The 19,876-nt window shown below is 34.7% G+C and overlaps 1 protein-coding gene across 3 annotated transcripts; it reads left to right on the top strand.

Annotated features, from left to right (window-relative positions):
• The first annotated feature begins 600 nt into the window (after nt 1-600).
• On the top strand, nt 601-10,390 carry LOC149529559 (putative protein phosphatase 2C 8). 3 transcript variants are annotated; one of them, XR_016358486.1, is made up of 5 exons: nt 601-2,121; nt 2,720-3,067; nt 3,289-3,394; nt 4,228-4,777; nt 9,367-10,390. XR_016358486.1 is itself a non-coding variant. In XM_089808834.1 (4 exons), exons 1-4 carry the CDS (start codon nt 1,249-1,251, stop codon nt 4,536-4,538), a joined length of 1,638 nt encoding a protein of 545 aa, XP_089664960.1. In that variant the 5' UTR covers nt 601-1,248; the 3' UTR covers nt 4,539-5,089. The 3 variants fall into 3 exon arrangements, 1 of the variants encoding a protein (XP_089664960.1); XR_016358485.1 differs by lacking the exon at nt 9,367-10,390 and adding an exon at nt 4,919-5,089; XM_089808834.1 differs by lacking the exon at nt 9,367-10,390 and having other exon boundaries at nt 4,228-5,089.
• The last annotated feature ends 9,486 nt before the right edge of the window (nt 10,391-19,876 follow it).

The following is a 19,876-nucleotide window of genomic DNA, read 5'->3' as shown; positions in this document are numbered from 1 at the left end:
TCATTCATTCATGCAACAAACAAACTATTATATACATTATTCAGAGTCAATTCTTGAAAGCTAAGACCTCTAGATAAAATGGAGACAAAATTTTGGTACGAAAAAACATGATGCAAGAGGGACATGTGGCGGTACAAGATTAAATGGAAAATAGAGAGTCAAGATAAGGCCGCGTGTCTAACTAAATAAGATGAGGACAAGTGTCCACAACAACAAAATATCAAGAGTCACCTAGTCACTAGTGCAGTTGTGCTGTCAAAATGGAGAGACCTACATGTGTCAATCAAACAAAGGTACATTTATCAGAAACCGGGTGAGTACAATACTTTATTTCCCACCGGTACCACTGCCTTGGACACTCCTAACTCCTACGCTTCCACCTCATACTTGATCAATCATCATCATTATCATCATCATGCCATGGCCGTACTGGGTGCGTGAATGAGGGAGAATAGTGTGGGAAGGAAGGGTGCATGCGTGAAGAAATCGGGAAGAGGATGAGGACGAAGATCCAGCATAGCCATTGAATTGGGCGGTAGAGCAACGTCCTGACAGAAGTGGACACGCCCATAACCAAATCGAACCAACTCAAACCAAACCAACCACAAAACTTCTACATGTGGGGGGAGGGAAGAAGGATTGTTTCATCGCCCATGCTGTAACCGAGGTAACCCATTTCTCTATTTTTACCTGTCTTCCATTTCCTTTCACGACTCGTCTTTCTGCAAACACAAAACAACAGAGAAATCTCTTTGAAGGGGCGACGAAAGTAGAGTTCTTGCCCTCCCTCCTGAAAGTTGTTTCGCTTGTCAAATCTGCTGCCCCTATTTGATTAAGGACAGGTTTTTGCTTCTCCAATCGAATCTGAAAATGCTTTTGGCAACTGTGATTGGGCTGAGGGATCCTGCGATGTAGGTTAAGAGCCAGATCTGAAGTTTTCTGTTTTGGGGGCGTTTTTGGGTTCGAACCCGCGACCGTCGGGATTCCATCGAAAGTTGGTTTTGGTAATTGAAACGGTTTGTGACCGTGAGTATGGTCTATTGGGCGATCTATGACGGGGCTTGATTTACAGGGTTAGGTTTTGTTTGTTTTGGAACATTGTTAATAGATTCATCGGGAGTGAATCTAAGTATTTTTTTCACGGCCTGTAATTAAATTTCGAGGCACGGGAAACCGAGTTATTATTTTATTGGCGATCTTGAGAATTGGTCGGTGGGGATTGAAATAGCAGTGGATAAAGGTGGGTTAATGGAGGCAATGGATGCATGCGTTTCTCCTTCACCTTGCAGCTTTCTAGATGAGAGTCCAGCGGGGATATCTTCTCGACGACGCCAGTCGGATATTAGGCGATTGAAGGTGCTCTCCAACACCAGCAGTTTTTCGGATGCCATGAAGAAGCACTCCCGCAGCAGGAATGCAACCCATTTGTGCAGTGTTTGTTTCGGCGATGAGGTGTCATCCGCTGCAGACTCTGGGAACACCATGGAAATTGTACTCCACTCTCAGGCTCTTTACCCTACGAGGAGGCTTGTGAGGTCAGTCTCTACGCCTACCGCCTGGAAAGGGGGCTTGTTTTGCACTTGCAATATCAACAAATTCTACATCAGCAGCAACAACAACAGCACTACTAATGATACTACTGTTGTTAAATCGGATGCAGAGCCTATGCTTCATGATTCGAAAGAGGAGATGACTGTCAACGTGACAGACATCAAGACACAACCAAGCGTTGCCCCCCTTGCTGATAATGAGAGAACCGGCGCCTCGGAAGGTGTTAGTGTTGCTTCCACTGTAACAGAAAATGTTGATGTTGAAGTTGTTGTTGAGGAGGTTAAACAGAAGAATACTATTCCACATAGCAGGCCTTCCAAGGGCATAGCTTTGCCCAGGGCCAACAGCGAGAGTATAAGCTTGCTATTGAAGGATCCGTGCCCTCCACACGGGACCATGTCAATTATCGGTAGAAGACGTGAAATGGAAGATACTGTTGCCGCCGTGCCTTCATTCATTTCTCTCTCCAAGCCCCCGGTACCGTCACATAACGGCCTTACTGTATTTGCAGCCCCTACGCCTACTCCTCTCCACTTTTTTGGTGTCTATGATGGCCATGGCGGATCGCAGGTAAATTCACCCTTACCCTGTAACAAGTTTTATCTCTGCCTCTTTAATTGGTAGTGCATTCTAACTTGTGGTTTAGTTCATCTGAGGACATGTTCAATTCCATTGATGGTCATGTGATTTATATGCATCGAAATAGTGGTAGATATCATTTGTATTTCGTTGATTGTCAGAGATCTTTTGCAGTGGTTCTGTATCTTGTTTTCTAAAGAAACAAATGTTCATCTTCCTTAAAAGTAAACGGCAATTAAAAATGTAATTGGTTGTAACGATAAGTGCTACATATCCATGGTTAAGCTTTTCTAAATTTTTTTGTTTATGGAAAGGATGATCTTGGTCTTTTCTGACTTTTTACTCTCGTGAGATGTCCACAATAGAGTATCATATTGACTTTTGTCTAGGAACCTTGTTGACAATGTTGCGATGGATATTTATTGTGATCCGCTCAAGTTAATTGGAGATTTTGACATTTTTTACGAAATACATCATACGATTTGCATTAATTTGTCTGCATAAGCTTCGGTAGTCTCTTGCATCCAATTTTTAGTAGGAGTTTTGGTTATAAACTTAATTGATTTTGGTTGCTAACTTTTATGAGCAGGCTTCAACATATTGTAAAAACCGTTTTCATGAGGCTCTTGCCGAAGAGTTGAGAGATGCAGCTTCATCAACCAGAGACTTAAGTTATTGGAACAAAGTCATGTCTGCTTGCTTCATGAAAATGGATATGGCGGTTGGAGGTATGTGTCCAAATGGACGCTGCAGTAGTAACGGGGATGTACAAATGATTAGTGATTGCTGCCAGGATCCAGTTGCACCCGAAAATGTGGGTTCTACAGCTGTTGTAGCTGTTGTGAGCCCAACTCAAGTTGTTATTGCAAATTGTGGGGATTCTAGAGCAGTATTATCTAGGGGAGGCAAAGCAGTCCCTTTGTCTAACGACCATAAGGTATTCATCAAACCAGCAGCGAATATTTGTCCTGAATTTCTAGAATTTTATTCGATCTTTTCCTGGCTCCTACATATTTATACTTATTTGATATTTCAACAAGGGGAGAGTATTTTCGGTGCTCATTCTAAAGGTATTTGTTATAATGATAATGCTTGTAATATTAATTGAGGTTTTCAAGCTTATTGTGCCTTGTTTTTTCTCAATCTGCCAAATCTTAGCCTGAACGAGAGGATGAATTGGGCCGTATTGAAGCTGCTGGCGGACGTGTTATTTATTGGAATGGATATCGAGTTGGAGGCTTCCTTGCCATGTCTAGGGCCCTAGGTTTGTAATTGTTTGTACTAATTACCAATTTTTGATCTATAATCACTGTTAATCTGTTTGAAAAGTACTATATGAATTTTTCGTTCATGATCTTTAATAGCATATGGAAAACTTATATTGTGCATCATGTCAAAAGTTAGGAGTTGTTGTTTTGCCAGTGGTCTGGTAAATGTTTTCAGTTGCTTGTTATTATGAATGTCTTACTTTCTCTTTACTCATATAATTCCAGATAAGGTTTTAAAATGAAAATTGCATCCAATTGAAAAGTAAAATTTGGGATGAAGGATTTAATGTGTAGCAATGGGGCAGACAAACTTTTATGCAGTTGTTGCATAACTTCAGCTCTATCTGTTTGTATGTGACTGGTATTTTGCTTCCTAATTTGTAGCCTTTCCTACATTTAAGTGAAGACTCTAAAATATGATATGGCCTGTATGCAAGATGTTCATTACCACCAGGTTGGTAAAAATAGGAGCTATAGCCCTTTCTGTTGATGCTCCAGAGGTGTTGTGGGAAAACTCTAAGGCTTTTCCTTTAGTTTAACATATTAACGGTAATGATGTTGCCTTATTTCAAGCAGTTTCTCCAATTTGCACTGAGGCTCTAGTAAGTTAGTTCTCTGTTGTTGAGTCATTGAGAAGACGGAATGGGTGGTGAATTTTGGCCCAGTTGTGTATACAGAAAATCTGTTATAAAAGCCTGATCAGAGCCTGTGGTAAAAGCACATGGATGAATTTTGTAGGACAATATGTTTGTCAGTATTTAGACAGATGCTGCAGACTAGTTTCCATTGGTTTGACCTTCAAATGATGGTTTTTGTGTTCTGCCTGTAGGAGACCGATTTTTGAAAAAGTATGTGATTTCCGAACCTGAAGTAACATGTACAGAGCGGACACATGAAGATGAATGCCTCATTCTTGCCAGTGATGGATTATGGGATGTTCTATCAAATGATACTGCTTGTGAAGTTGCTAGAAAATGTCTTGCTGGGTTTAGACCTCATCGTTCAAAGGGTATTACAGAAGATACTCCTGTAGGTGCAGCAGCTGCTCTTCTTACAAAATTGGCTTTAGGACGGGGAAGTGGAGATAACATCAGTGTAGTTGTTATTGATTTGAAAGAAAGAAGAAACAGAAACAGATGATATTTCTGTTAGAGATAATTATTTACATATACATATATCACTGATGTAAACAAAATGCGGGCCATTGGCTATGGCCCCTGGTGATCTGTTGAATTGTTCCATTTTTAAGAGTTGTGATTCATAGGAAGGGAAATCAGGACGGCGAGGCTTTGTATAATTGTGATTCTTTTCACCAACCGGAGAGATGCTTTTTCCTCATTCATGTAAATGAATGAATGAGCTAACCATCTAGTAAAAAGGTGCGTGCTCTGCCTTTTTTAATCAGTTTTCATCATTTAAATCCATTATGCATAAACACCTCTGTCAACCTACTCTGCATCTGTGAATGCATCATCCATGATTAAAAATGGATTTCTTTACTTAATTCTCAATCTGTGCAGAGGCAGAATCCAATGCATTATGAATTGAGACATGACAAAAGCTTCAAGAGCATTTTGTAAATGATTTTTTTGGAGAATATTGTGGTTTTCGCGCTGAAAACCCACCACTGTTAGTGTTTTGGTTTTTAAACAATCCAACTTTTGATAAATGGAATCTTATTTATCTTGCAATTTTCTCTAATGAAAATTCGCTGAAGATTTTATCGATTTGTTATCTATTACGTTATTCGCTGTCTTCTGCAAAACTCTACTTATAAGCACAAGGTAAAATGATGTTTGAGGGTTTTTTGATGCCATTTTTGTACACAGCGTAAGAGCAAGCAATTAATTGAGATCCAGTATAATTGATAATAATGGCAGTAGCAAAATAAATGTATTTGTCTGGGTATTGTACTTCTTTTATAGGACCTTCTATGGACAGAATCTTGTTTGTGGCAGTTATGCTTCTGAAATTTATAAATTGTGGGGCTTCAATTGTAGCCATGTGAATTATCCTCAACTTTTGTATTGGATATTTCTGTAGGTTTTTAAGTTTTTTTCTCAGAACTTTTTGTCGGTGCAAATCCTATTTGTGGCACTTTGTTCTTAAATAAGTTGAGGGACAATTTCAGCAATTTTATGTATCATTTCATTCTTGGTGTAAGATTACTTGTAGTTGAACTGGCTAAATTACAGCTTAATGATCAAATAACATTGTCTTGGAAGTTCTGTTTTTAATTTTTTCAACACTCAAATTTGCAACCTTTAAGCATGTGAGGTTATGTTGTTTCAAGTGGTATTGTTATATGGATTTTGTGTATTGCATGTAGTTCAAGCATATTCTGTAGATTAATAATACAACATTACCTTTTCCTTTGCTCAAATTAGCCATCAAAATATTATCTTGTTATTCTGGGGGCTTTGCATTAGGTAAATACTGTTCTTGTGCTTTTCCAGAAGTGATACGATAGTAAATACTTTGATGTAATCAAAGTTAATAAAGACATAGGAACTGCAGCTTCATGTATTATTACAGTATGTTTATTAGGAATTGTTGCTTGCATCTGACATTGTCGTTATGGCTGCTAGCGTTATGCAAAGAATGATCCAGGTATGACATTGTTTCATCATTATGTCTAGAGTTATGTTTAAAAGTATGGTTTTCAACAGTTTCAAGCTAAATGTCATATAATACAGAGGTGAAAAGATTGTGGTGGTACACAGGCATATTTAGAGGTTCTTTTTAGTAATCCACTGCTAGCTTGATACCAATATTAAATTACAGTTCGTGTAATGAATATGCAGCCGTAAACAACTCCAATAAGAGTGCTGTCATTTTAGTTTGAAGACATTTCAACAAGACTATTTTAAATTTTTTTGTAATTGCATCTACTTTACTATATTGGGTTGAACTTTGGGGGCCTTCAAGAAAACGGGTTGTGATCAGCCCCACATTTCTGCTCTGATGATAGTCAAATGTCTACAAATTAAGAGGTCAGCTCCTCAACATTGTTCTTGAATAGTGACATGGTGTCAATCTATAAGAATTTACTAGGTTGTGATTATAATACACACTAGTGAACTCTCAAATTGGTAATTTTAATATTCATGCAATCAGATCATCAATGCAATAGGTGCATTGCCCGACTAATCAGGTTGCGATGCTACTCTTCATTTCTTGACCTAATAGGTATTGATACTGAAAGGATTCCGTCATGTTTTCTAACAGACGTATAAGATTTCTTTAAGAGAGAAACATGAGCTTTTGAGACGAGATTTATAAATCCTGCCTATGTTCCCTACAAATTTAGTCTCAATAAGTTTCAACACTATCAGAGTTCATACTGGCGTTGCAAGGATGTGAAATCTGCACTACTATGTACTACAGCATTTTGGGCTTTCTTTTTTGGCACATTTAGGGTCTTTGTGCACGGCAATTCCGAAACAAGTCTGGTCACCACAATTCAGTGGAACATTGTACTTGCTAAGAGTTGCATCAATTTGTATTCAGATGCTGCTCTTACTATGGGATCAAGGGATGCAACTTTTGTCACTTCGGAAACAGAACTTTACAGGGCTTGTAGGCTACAAATGCACAAGAGATCTTCAACTTAAGCAGTGTACTGCTAAAATTTGTTGTTTAGAGATGGAATCCTTGCATCATTTTGTTTTGAACACATTTCTTACAATGGGACGAAGTGATTTATGGCTTTTAGAATCTTAAAGAGTATTTCCTTGTGGGCTTTCATGGCCTACAAGGCCTAGATATTTCTTTGAAGAGATTTTCAACCTTTGTGACTGTTTTGCTGTCAAGGTTTCCTCAATGATAAAAACATAATGATTATTTATTTGACCTAAATTCTAGCATAATCTAAGCCTGGTTACCATTAAATGATAGCGTTTCTTTTCTGAACTACCGTAGTTTGAGTGAGCAGAGATATGATGGTAGTGCTGTGTCATACTTTATTATATGATTTTGCCACTGCTTTTGGGTTCGTCTTCTGAACTACTGTAGTTATTGTGATAATGTTGAGATATCACAGGTGATGATTTTGTGACTGTTTTGCTTTCAAGATTTCCAAAGTAATAATAATAGAATGCTATTTATTTATTTATATGCAAATTCTTTTATAATTTATTCCAGGTTGCAATAAAATGATTTGGATTCTTTTCTCAATTACTCTAGTTAGAATAGATGGAGATATGACCATAAAGATATGTTTTGATTTTGCCTTATCCCTGCAGCTTAGGATTTAAAACTTATTCTGTTTTAATGATATCCTGGATTGCCAGTGTGCCAATTTCAGATCGGTCTATTCTACCTACTAGTTTTCATTTTTTGTTTGCCTGTAAATTTTGAATTTGTCATATGGTTCTTTGGTTGTAATGTTCATTTATTAGATGCATTTATTTTCAATATTTTTTGCAGAGATTGTACTTTGTTAATTAGCTACCAACCTATATGCTCCGGTCTATAAATTTCTGTTAATACATTAATTTTAGTTCAATTACCGGTGTTGCTGGTTGAATTATATTCAATGGAACTATATTTGACAGTGGTGATAAATGGTATGCTTTTATTATTATCATTAATTATGTTTATGCAATGAGTTTCTAATTTAACTACATTCTGGTTTGGTGTCTTTGCCAAATTTATTTTTCAATTAAATATATTTTTTGAGAGTGCTGATGAGATGGTTTATTATTATCATTAATTATGTTTTATGAGTTTTTAATTGAACTTTTTGCTTAATTTATTTTCAATTAAGCTATTTTTATGAGTTTTTAATTGAACTTTTTGCTTAATTTATTTTCAATTAAGCTATTTTTAAAAGTGGTGATATTGAGATGGTTTATTATTATCATTAATTATGTTCACAAGATGATTTAAATTTAAAATATTTGTTAAATATTGGATATTATTTTTCATAATTGCATTGTATATATACATTTTTCTAAAAACAAAGTTAATTAGTATATCAAATTTTATTTGATATTATATTATTAAGAAGTTATACTTCGTAGTTCTAATTTATATTAGTTCTGTAGCTTGGGAGATAACCAATTATATTTTGTGTCTAGCTATCATCAACCAATTATATTCTGTGTCTATCTATCATCTTTTTATTAGTTTTGTCTTTTTATTAGTTTTTGTCGTACGTAGGGAACTATAACATTCAATGCACTTATATCTATGTAACATACACTCAAATTAGATACAATGGGCCGCTCTGCCTGCTCTCCCGCCCAAGCGCTTTTTCAAACTGGAAGATCTGTTGCGACTCCTTTGTCTCTGTCCTGTTCTAGCGTGGCTGCTGGAGTTGCTCCTGCTCCTCCTGCGGGTGGGGCTTCTTCTGTGGGTGGGGCTAAGGCTCTTTCTGCATCTCGCCCGGCCTCTTCTGCGGATGGGGGTAGGGTCCCGTTTGCCCCTCTGTAGGCTTCTGGTTCTCCTGCTCCTGGTTCAAGCTCTTTTGGTTCCGGGGAAAGAACTTTCGTTGACGTTGCCGCCTTTGAGGCTGGGCTTCATGGTGCTTTCCCTCATGTTAACTCATTTGGCCCCTCTCTGGTTTCCCCTGTAAGTGCTTTAAAGCCTATTAGGGTCCCTTTGGATCCAGATTCAGTTGAAGACATTTTCCAAACGGTAGATGACCTTTTTTCTTTTGCTGCAATTTTTCGCTTCTGTGGCTATTGGCCCTCCCTTGCTGATCTACATGGCTGGATCTTCAAGAACTGGTTGCCACTGATTGATAATAATGTTCACATATTTCCGTGTGCTAAAGGTTTTTTTATAGCTAAGTTTCAAGATTCTAATGATAGGAAGATTATTTTATGTCACAATCATTTCTCTTGGCAGGGTAGATTTCCACTTATGGCCAAACCGTGGCATATGGATTTTGATCATCTCAGAATCTTTTAATAAGTATCTTATTTGGGTTCGGCTCCCTAATCTTCCGATTCATCTTTGGCAGGATTCAGTTTTTGAATTTATTGGGAACGCTTTTGGGGATTTTTTATATGTGGATGCTGACACTTCGGATATTTTCCACTTGACCTGTGCTCGCTTCCTTGTTGACTTGGATGTTTCTAAAGGTCTTCCTGAGGCGGTTTGTATGGATTCCTCGAGGGGGTCTTGGTCTCAAATGTTGGATTTCGAGGGAATCCCTTTTCGTTGCAGGAAATGCCACTTGGCGGGTCACGTTGCTGCTTGTTGTGTAGCTGGGAAATCCAAACCCAGGCGTTCCCCCTCTTGGTGGACTGGGGCCTCCTCTGAGCATTATACGGTGAAACAATCCTTGGTTGCTCTTGTGGTTTCAGAGGTTGAGGCTAGTGTTCCTTTTGTGCCGGTGGTTGCGTTGGCGTCTCATCCTGTGGATTCAGTGGCTGTGGGCAGCGTTCTTTCCAAGCTGGTGGTAAAGGATATGGTCTCTCCCCCTACTTCGGCTGACCCTCCTAGGGGTTAGTTGTTGACTCTCTCATAGGGTTGCTGAGGCCTCTGCGTCCCCTGGGTTCCACAGGTCTGTCCTCTGAGGATTGGGTGACCAAGGCAGCGAAGTTTGAGGACGATTGGATTGAGGTTAAAGGGAAGAAGGCTAAGCCTTCTGCTCCCCTTTTAGATATGACTCTTCGGTCGCGTAAGGGTAACCTCATTTTAAAAGGATAATCTTTTGTTCCCTTATGCTGACTGGTTCTTTTGGGTTGGTGTTATGGTCTTGTCACTGGTTTTCTGGTATCTGGCTTGGATAGCCTTCCTGGCTGCTTTGCTCCTGTCTGTTTGTCCTTTCAGATTCCAGAGTTTTTGGTTAATTTTACTGGTCATATTTACTAGTTTTAGGTCCCTGCAAAACTTAGTTTAGTTGTTTGGCTGGTTTCAGGTCCTTTTAAAACTTGGTTGTGCTTAATGTTTTATCTTTCTCTTTGATGTAATGGGTTTCGGGGCCCCTTCAAAACCTGCTTTTACCTTAATCTAAAACATTCAATGCACTTACTTTTTAATTTGTTTGTTCAATTAGAACATTATTCAATTACTTTTTAGGAGTGCAACTTTTTCTTTTATTGGTTTGTCCAATCAAAACTATTTATAATTCAATTACTTTTTGCAACTATAAAGTTTTCATCTTTATTATATTTGAAAGAACAAATAATTCATAAAAGTATATTTACTTTTATTTTTTTGTTTCAATCAAAACAATTTATTATTCAATTTTTTTTCATATTTGAAATAATTCATAAAAATATATTTATTGACAAATTGACTTCTTGTTAGTTAAAACATCCAAGTGGATACAAATTTTGAAATAATTTTTGACCAATTTGAATGTTTTATTAATGTTCTCCAACCTATTTCATAATGTTTTCGTATTCTGGTTATTAATTTTATTTATTTAAAATGTGTATTTCCTATTGGCTATTGTTGTGAACAGTAGGGTATCCAGTGATAAGTAGGAGATAATTTTCACAGCAAGTCAAATTGTGATTGTTATTAGGATTTAATTGTGTGATTTTTAGTCAAACTCATTGATCCATGTTTCATGAGTAGTGACTCAATATGAATCCATCTCTCATGAGAATAAATGGAACACTTCGCACTCATTGGATCTAGGTGATACTCACAAGTGTAAAGCATCGGGACTTCCCGGGAGGTTACCCATCCTAGTACTACTCTAGCCTGAGTGCTTAACTACGGAGTTTCCTCCATGGTTAAACCCAAAGCTTGCAACCCCATTTGCAAAACTTTTACCAAGTGTTATGTCTAATGAACCATTCATTAGAAAGCCCCTTGAGCTCATCAATTGATAAGTAGGAGATGATTTCCACAAGTCAAATTGTGATATGGTCATCAGAATTTAACTGTGTGATTTGGAGTCAAACTCATTGACCCATGTTTTTTTTTCGTTTTGTTAAAAAAATATTTTGTGGCAGAGGTGGCCTATCAAAAATAACAACAATGATTTCATTAATAGTACTGACCTATCTTTTGAAAAATATTTGGCCAAATTTGACAACATTTAGTGTTTATAAATTTGGGATATGATCTAATAGTTTTTTGTGGATACCCTATAAATTTTTATTGATGCATTAATTTTTGGTATTCTCAATGACATTGTTTTCTTTTTCCCCCCTCAATTGTCTTATCAAAACAATTGTTCTCAGCAAATTTTCAGACCTAAATCTTTAGCAAATCTATCGTATTTTGATTTGGATTTATAACGTCCGCTATATGGTTGTCATATTGTCAGAGAACATGTTAGTTTAATTCTTTGGTTTGTCTTTTACTTATTGTCTTGGGGGATGTTTTTTAGCGGTCTGTAGACTGCATTCAATTGGATTGTTGAATTTTGGTCATCTAGAGTTTCTATTTATTAGTAATTGTTGATTTCAAAGGCATTGAGGAAATTGGACATTACCTTCTAAGTGCTTTTGAGAAGTAGTTTTGTTGGAGACTCCATTTTGGGCTTTCAATGTTTGTGAAAGTTGCAGAGATTAGGTGTTTTTCTCCGTCTCATTTGAACTATTTATAAAGAGTTAATTCTTTAATCTTGCATCGCTTTTGGACAACATAGATTTTTTCTCCCCAATTCTGTATTCATCTGGTAACGTATTTTGCCTTGGGTTTATATATATATATATATATATATATATATATATATATATATATATATATATATATATATATATATATATATATATATATATATATATATATATATATATATATATATATATATATATATATATATAAGTTGATCTTCCTATTTTGGAAGCTAAACACATTATTATTTTTATCTTGCTATATTTTCCTTCATTGCAGTGTTAAATTTATCCTTAGATTTTTCTGCCTAGTCTTAGCGCATATCATTCTTGCTTCTTTTGCTTGCTTAAGAAAGATATGTGACTCTGCCAATAGGATGAATATCTGCATAAGTTTTAGATACCCTGATAGGAGGCTATGGCATTTGAGCTAAAAGCACAATCCCTTAATTCCAAGTTTAAATGCCAGAATAGATAGAATTGGGCTATGGCGTCTAGACTTGAGTAGGAATTCACCAATTAAAACAAGGCAAGTTTGTCAATGGAAAGATTGAGTGGTGAATCAACAAGCCTATAACAAAGATGCGGATTTGAAATCCAGAAATTAAGTACTTTATGGACGACAATTTGAGCAACAATTTTGCACAAAAGTTCATTACCTTCTTCAGAGATATAGCAACCCAACTACATAAAATATAAAATTCAGATTCAAGTTAATTTTCCAGTTATTATTGTCACACTTGAAAAACCCAAAAAAGAGGGGTTTTTAAAAAGCCCTAAATTCTCTATTGTTTTATAGCTAAGATTATCCTTACAAAAATAAAATATCCTCTATATATCATTGGCTAGAAATTTGCAAATTGTCATTTATTGATGCATGACAGTGATAGCAGCTGCATGTGAATTTTATATACTAAAATTGTGTCTTTGCATTAAACATGCATAGGAGTTGAATTCCCAACATAATATAGTGGATCAGAATACATAAGTTGAATTATATTCCAAATTGGGAAAGGCAATGAAATGAATGACATGTAATGTAAACGAGATTGTATTCTGTTAAGGTAAAATATCAATCATTATACATGAAGATTAATTTTGTATTAGTATTCATGCATTTATTTGATTTGTAGGCAAGACCCAAAACTAATAAAGGATATATTCAACAGATTATAGACCCACCCGTAGGAACAAAATAGTAATCAAGAGGAGAATCTCCTTACTCTTGATCCCAATGGGCCTCTTTATCATGGTGGTCTCCACATATTCAGTGATTTGAGGGACATAAGAAATAGTCTTGCCAATATTCTTGTTGAATTTGTGCTCTATTTTCTTCTTCTAATGAGATGGATGTAGAGTTTTCTGGGTAGATGCATGAGTTAATAAGTGGTTGTGGACATCTTTTTTTTTGTTCCAATGGAGGAGAGATTGGTGGTTGATGTCATGTTCACTCACTCATGCATTGCATGTTTGCTTTTATTTAGTACTTTGAGGATCAAGCTTAGTCGCCTTCGGCTTAAGGGGTTGGGCATATGGGAGCTTAAGTCATTGATTTGGGTGGGTTACTTGTCATGGCTCACAACACTTGGCATGAAGTAATTTTAGAAAGGAAATGATTGTTCAAAGCAGTGGTCCTATCATTGTAAACAACTTGGAAATCATTCCTATGTGACTTGTCCTCTTGTTTTGCTCCAAAATGTACGCATCTTCTTGCTTTATCAGAGGCTAATGTCTCTCAATCATGATTTGATATATTTGGTAGTTTGTGCCTGCCAGCTCTCTACTGGGTAGTCTGGTGAGATATGTTATAGGCAAGCTTAGTGTTTTCCAATTGTTTGAAAACATAAGCTCCTTCCTATGCAAACATGTTTTTAGGGTTAAATCCTTCACCAAAAATCAACAATATTCCATTTGAGAACTGTTCATTTGAGAACTGTTCTTGGCCTTTTTTCGTGTGGTGCGCTTCTTGTTTGGCGACCTCAGAGCTTTCTTCATTTTCTCAGCTTTGCTAGCTTCACCTGCCTGTCATTTTCAACATTTTCTAGTGAAGAGCACCTTCTTGAAACTCACCTGGTGGCAGCATCACTAGTAGCATATCCACCAACAACACTAAGAGTATAACAATCCATATAATGCCCAATAGCATACTTAGCAACGTATCTAACAATAGGAGTAGATTCACCAAGTCTAGATCTAGTAGCCCATAGAGTTTTAGGGCTAGGAACACATGGATGATGGATCTCTTCCTCAAGCTTTTGGTACAATAATATCGATCATGGGAGCACATTGAAATGACAGGGTATAGGCTTGCCTCTTCAAACTCACAAAAATCCGTTTCTTAAGTTAGAGAACTTTTTTTTGAAATGCCATCCATTTTACCTTTTTCCAACATTCAGTTATCTCCTCTCAAAAATTTGATGAGGATGTTTACTGAACCCAGAATGAGATTAGGAGGAAACGTGAATTATAGAGTACAATGCATGAGTTCGAAGATATCAGCAAGGTTAATGCAGGTGCCCCAAGTGCTTGAAGAAGCTCAAGCACAAGTTGAACATGCAAATGAACCGGTGCCAAAATTTAGTTTAGGTACGTTAGATAACTCAATTTCACAGTAAGTTTATTATAGGTTTGATTGAGTATTTATTTTTCTCTATAAACATGCTAATTAGCTAGTGTCAGAAGTGATTTTGGGTCGTTTTAATTATTCTAGTTGATGGTACATTTTAAATTTGACCAATGTTTTATTCATTCTGTTGTGCTCTTTGTGAAGTAATGGAAAGGTCAAGCCCTAGTTTTCTAGGGCTTTAAGTGAGACACAATAGCATACTCTTGTGGGAACACAAATAAATACTATTTTCCATCTCACATATATATTCTTCAATTTGTGTACCTAATTTAGACCTCTTGATCAAATTTAGTAATAAATATGAACTTGCCAAATAATTTACTCTAATCTGGCAGATTAATTACATTGGAATTGTCTGTGGGACAGATTGACCTTTTTCCTGCCTTACTTATGCTCAATGCAACCTTAAATCATGGTTTATAATATGCTGCTTTTTTATAATTTGTTTTTGGTAGATCTAGAATGATTTATGGTACTGGGCAGCAGGGAGAGCTAGTATGTATATCTTTTGTGAAATAATAGATTAGATATTTCAACTAAAGAAAGTGAATTGCTTGGACTCATATGGGTAGCTTGCAAGACAACAATAATAACATTCCAAAAATGCCCTAACATATTTTTATAACGTAACAAGACAAATCTGGTACAAACTTTTCATTTAATTTTATAGAACATTGTTAATGAAGAAAAAAATATCATTAGGTGAAGAACTTTGTTTGAATGAGATTTATTGAGAATTAAAATGACATTTAATTATAGCATTGAGAGATCAGTAACATACACAAATTTTAATTTTAAATTTTACTATATTATCTTGAATCTTAGGTCACAAAAAAATAATACATTGCAAATGAGACACAATAGAAAGAGTCTAAAACTATTTAATTACAAATTTTATTAGATAGAATAAAAATATTTATAATTTAAATTATTTCAACAATCCTTTTATATTTTTCTAATCTTTAGTAAGGACTATGTGATTTGATGTTGACATATTGAGTGATTTTTGTTAAAGTTTGATGTTTTGGTTGATATTGTATGTCTATAGAATCATTACTAGAAAGGCTTACCAATTCATATAAACTTCAATTGACCTTATTTAAATCCCATTCAACAAATACCCTGTATTCCAGCATAACCAAGATATGCAGTAAAACTATATTGTAAATTAGAACTAGCCCTTCATAAGGGAGCTTGAAGATACCATCATGAAATGGAGAGTTAGCTCAATACTAACCAAATCATATAGAGGCATAGGAATTTTTGTTTAAATCCTACGAATATGAATTTCTACATGAACTCACGACATTGGAAACAAAGATACCTTAAATCAATCAGGTACCATTTAATGGACATGCCCCTAACCTTCCTGTCCCATCCTCCTCCTTACACCTTAAAAATCAAAATGTTTAAAACTAAAAGTGGCCTTTCGTAAATTGAATTGTCAAGGAGATCATATAATGAGCTAGTGGGGAATACCATCAAATTTGATGCTTGACTTGGGACAAAAAACAATAGCAAAAGAGAAAAAAAATTTGACATTTCTTTCAAGTTGAACAACAACAAATGTAATTAATCACTATTATCTTTGTCTACCAATAATAACCAATTCTTTGGTACATTTTATAATTATGTTTTAATTTTAAAATTTTAGGCCTACCTTGTGGCTTTTCAAAAAAAATGTTTATTCATTTTGAATATGTGACGGATATTGTGTTATCAAAATGTGTGAACGAATTTATATTCCAAGTCCGGGTCCTCAGTGGGATTGTCCAGTGATTGGTGCAATTCAATCTACAACTTTGGAGCATGTATTTATTATAAAATGCATAAATATTGAGAAATCATTACGTAATGTACTTGGTGGAGAATTCTTGAAAAATAAATCTGGATCAATAATTTATGCACATTGTTTCTAAATTCCTCACCAATTGCATGGATCTTTTAGAAAATTATGAAATTGTAAAGCAAATGAAAAATGCATATGTGAAGCCATGCTTCAAACATGTTGAAGACTATGATGCATATATTAATGCATACGTTATAGAGATGAGTACTACCCTCATTGGTGGCTTGTTCTCTCTTGAATCTTTGAGCTCTTGTGATGTTACGACTTGTGTCTGTTATTCCTTGAAAATTGCAATAAGCAATAAGTACAAACCTCTAGTGGACCATGCATTACTTGCTCACCAAAGTCATTTTTGTGAGCTTAGTGCATCAAGAATCTCAGATGTTTGCAATGCAATGATACTTCTGCAACTACATATTTCTCCTCCTATAATTTCACCTTATGTAAGCACCATTTGCTCAACAAAAGTTCCACCTGTTGGGGATGTTATATAACCTATTAGACATTCATCTGCAGGGAATTGAAACAGATGAGCATATTATACATATATGTACATAGTAAAGAACATATGCAATGGATAAATGGAATTTTTTCATAACCATTGCAACAAAAATACATATAATTACTTTGTTTTGGATGCATTGTATTTATTTTCATTTAGATTATCACAATGTATAAGTCATAAACCAAATTAATTTAAAATTTAACAACTTGATACAATTTAGTTTAATATTAAGATATCCATGGTTAGGAAAAAAGAAAAACAAACTAGGCATGTGAGTATTACCATAAAATTGCAAAATGAATATCAATAAACTAATATGAGCCATATTTCTACTATTTTTTGTTTATAAGTTAATATTATTTAGTACACATTCCTCTTCATTTTCACATATTGTATAATGCATTCCATAATTGAATACTTTATATAAAATTTCTTATTGTTTATATTTTGTATAATTTTTGGTTTAGTAATCTTTATCAAAATAAATATAATAGATTTGTAAGGAATCATTTTGTGAAGTATGTAATTAATTGTTGTCCTCTATTTGTTTTTCAAGTGTAGAGGTTGTGAAAGTGATTGAGGGTTGTGAAATTGAAATAATGTCTAATTTTTTTGGATAATTGACTGGTATGTTTTCATCCTTTTTTGCTCACAAAATAACACAACTCTTGTTGAAAACTTATAATTTAGATTTATTTTTAAAAATTAGATCTTAATAAATAAATAAATAAAAGGCAGTAAGGATATTGTTTTTAGCAAGTTGAAAACTCTATTCACATGTCATTGAATTCAAATGCATTTATAATTTGTGATTTCTTAGATGTTTGCAATGCATTGAAATTCCTCGAAATGCATGTGTCCCATTCTAGTTTCATAATATGTACCCATGACATTCTTGAGTGCAATGCACTCTACTACTGAACATATGCAAATAGTAACAATACACAGGCTCCTCCTGCATCATCTTAGTCTTTATTGCACATATCTTAAATTTTTGTGCCATCTATGCATAGAAACTTACACATTAATTAGATACATCGTACTTTCCCATGAAGAATATCTCTAGAAAAATGGATAACACTGAAGTTAAGCTATATCTTAGAATTCAATCATTCGTAGCAAAATTTAAGAAATGTTGCTTATTGTCGACAGGTTTTTCTCTCTCCACATTGCATGAGTATGCATACTCTAAATGCATATGCTATAACATACCCTCCAATAGATGAATTCTCTGAAAGTCCACAATCTAGTGTCTTTGAAAAAATCCTACAACTTCCAAGTGAATGCAAAAGAAAAATATTGAAAATTTATTTTTATTACAACCATATTGCAATGTTTTGATATGATGGATGGGGAAATATTGAGCTGATACAAGAGACCAATGAAATTCATTTTCTATATCCATTTATGACAAATGGAGAATTAATTTACCTAAAATATCTAGTGCGGGTATATAGGGAAGTTCATATAATAATTTTTTTTCAAGATATTTTAGTCCATTTCTCTCACAAAAATCATACTGCAAAAGAATTGAGTGCCATTTTCTATCCAGCATGTAAAACATTTTTTTGTCAACTATCACCATTTAGGGCAACTGTTGAAAGCGACACACTTATATGCATAATAAACCTTCTCATATCATATTTAACTCTTTCACTTAAATGGATTATAAGATATGATAATATAGAGCTTGTAGGATAATGGTATGATGATGATACAAGAGCCCTAGCAACTAAAAACATAAAGCACCATTACTCATACCATTATTTGTTTGAATTTGCAAATAGTAACTTGCCACCTGACATTCATTTTGTAGTAGATATTGGAAGATGACGCATCCTAAATGGATGAATTAACTATCACATCATGACAATTGCCACAAACAAATACTTATGATGTATAAGATTAGCCTCCATTTTTCAAAAGTTGAAAAAATCTAGAACAATATGTATCTTCTCATTTGCATCTCAATAATGTTTGAATATCTACGTTTACCTGACTATGTCTTTTACTACTACAAACTAGTAGAAATTTCATCAATTGATTTGACATGGAAGGCTAATAATATCCTCAGTTTGGAAGGTCGTGATCTTTTTTCAATACATAAATTTCTTCATTAAAAATCTCACAATTTATGAATAATGCACTATCGGTTCCATTACGTAGCTGTGAGAACTAGTTCGAAATAATGAATACATTGAAAAGGTGAATGTTAATAGTTCAACTTGTGATGGATCTAAATGCAATTTTCTAATTTAAGATAGTTGCAACAATTTCTTGTTATAATTAAAGCATAAGCATGCAAAGTTCTCTTGTAGACATAGTCGTAATATTGTCCACGCCTACTCATGCATATTACTATAGATAAATTATCATTTATTTATTTCAACTTTTGTGAATTAAGAATTTTATTTTAAACAAAATTTTCAAATTCCTCCCTTATTAAACCACATGGAGAATTTGAAGAGCAAGATGTAGGACTAAATATATAAAATAAATCTGTTCATCTATTTCACATTGAGTCATAATCTGCTTTTCAGTGGCCAATTGAAGTGAATATATTCATGTGGTAGGGTTGACACATTTGAGGGACACATCTATTCTCTATAAATTTTCGTTTCACACCGAGAGCCATTCAAGTTGTTTGCAAGTCACTGTGTGAAATTCTCGAAGGACAATGAAACTTCTTGAAATAGTATTGGGAGTTGAATTATGCTTTCTTGGTTCTATTTTTCACTATGAATGAAACACCTACTTTCATTTCTTTGTTGGCTTTGAATGTAATATTCTTCTATGTAATTCTCTATGTATTAGAGAAATATATGTAATAACCATAGCTAAGAACAAATTCAAACACAATAAAGTAAATATTATAACATTCAAATGTAGTAAACGTTGATGATGTCATGACATGACTATATTGCCAAATCTAATGAATAAGTGCAAGTTGTAGTTAAAGTAATTTATAAT

This window comes from Cupressus sempervirens, chromosome 11 (genome assembly GCF_028749045.1).
Source record: "Cupressus sempervirens isolate cs-2001-9-10 chromosome 11, ASM2874904v1, whole genome shotgun sequence".
Classification (NCBI taxonomy): Eukaryota; Viridiplantae; Streptophyta; class Pinopsida; order Cupressales; family Cupressaceae; genus Cupressus; species Cupressus sempervirens.
Note: the sequence above shows the minus strand (reverse complement) of the source record. Positions and strands in the feature narration are given on the sequence as shown.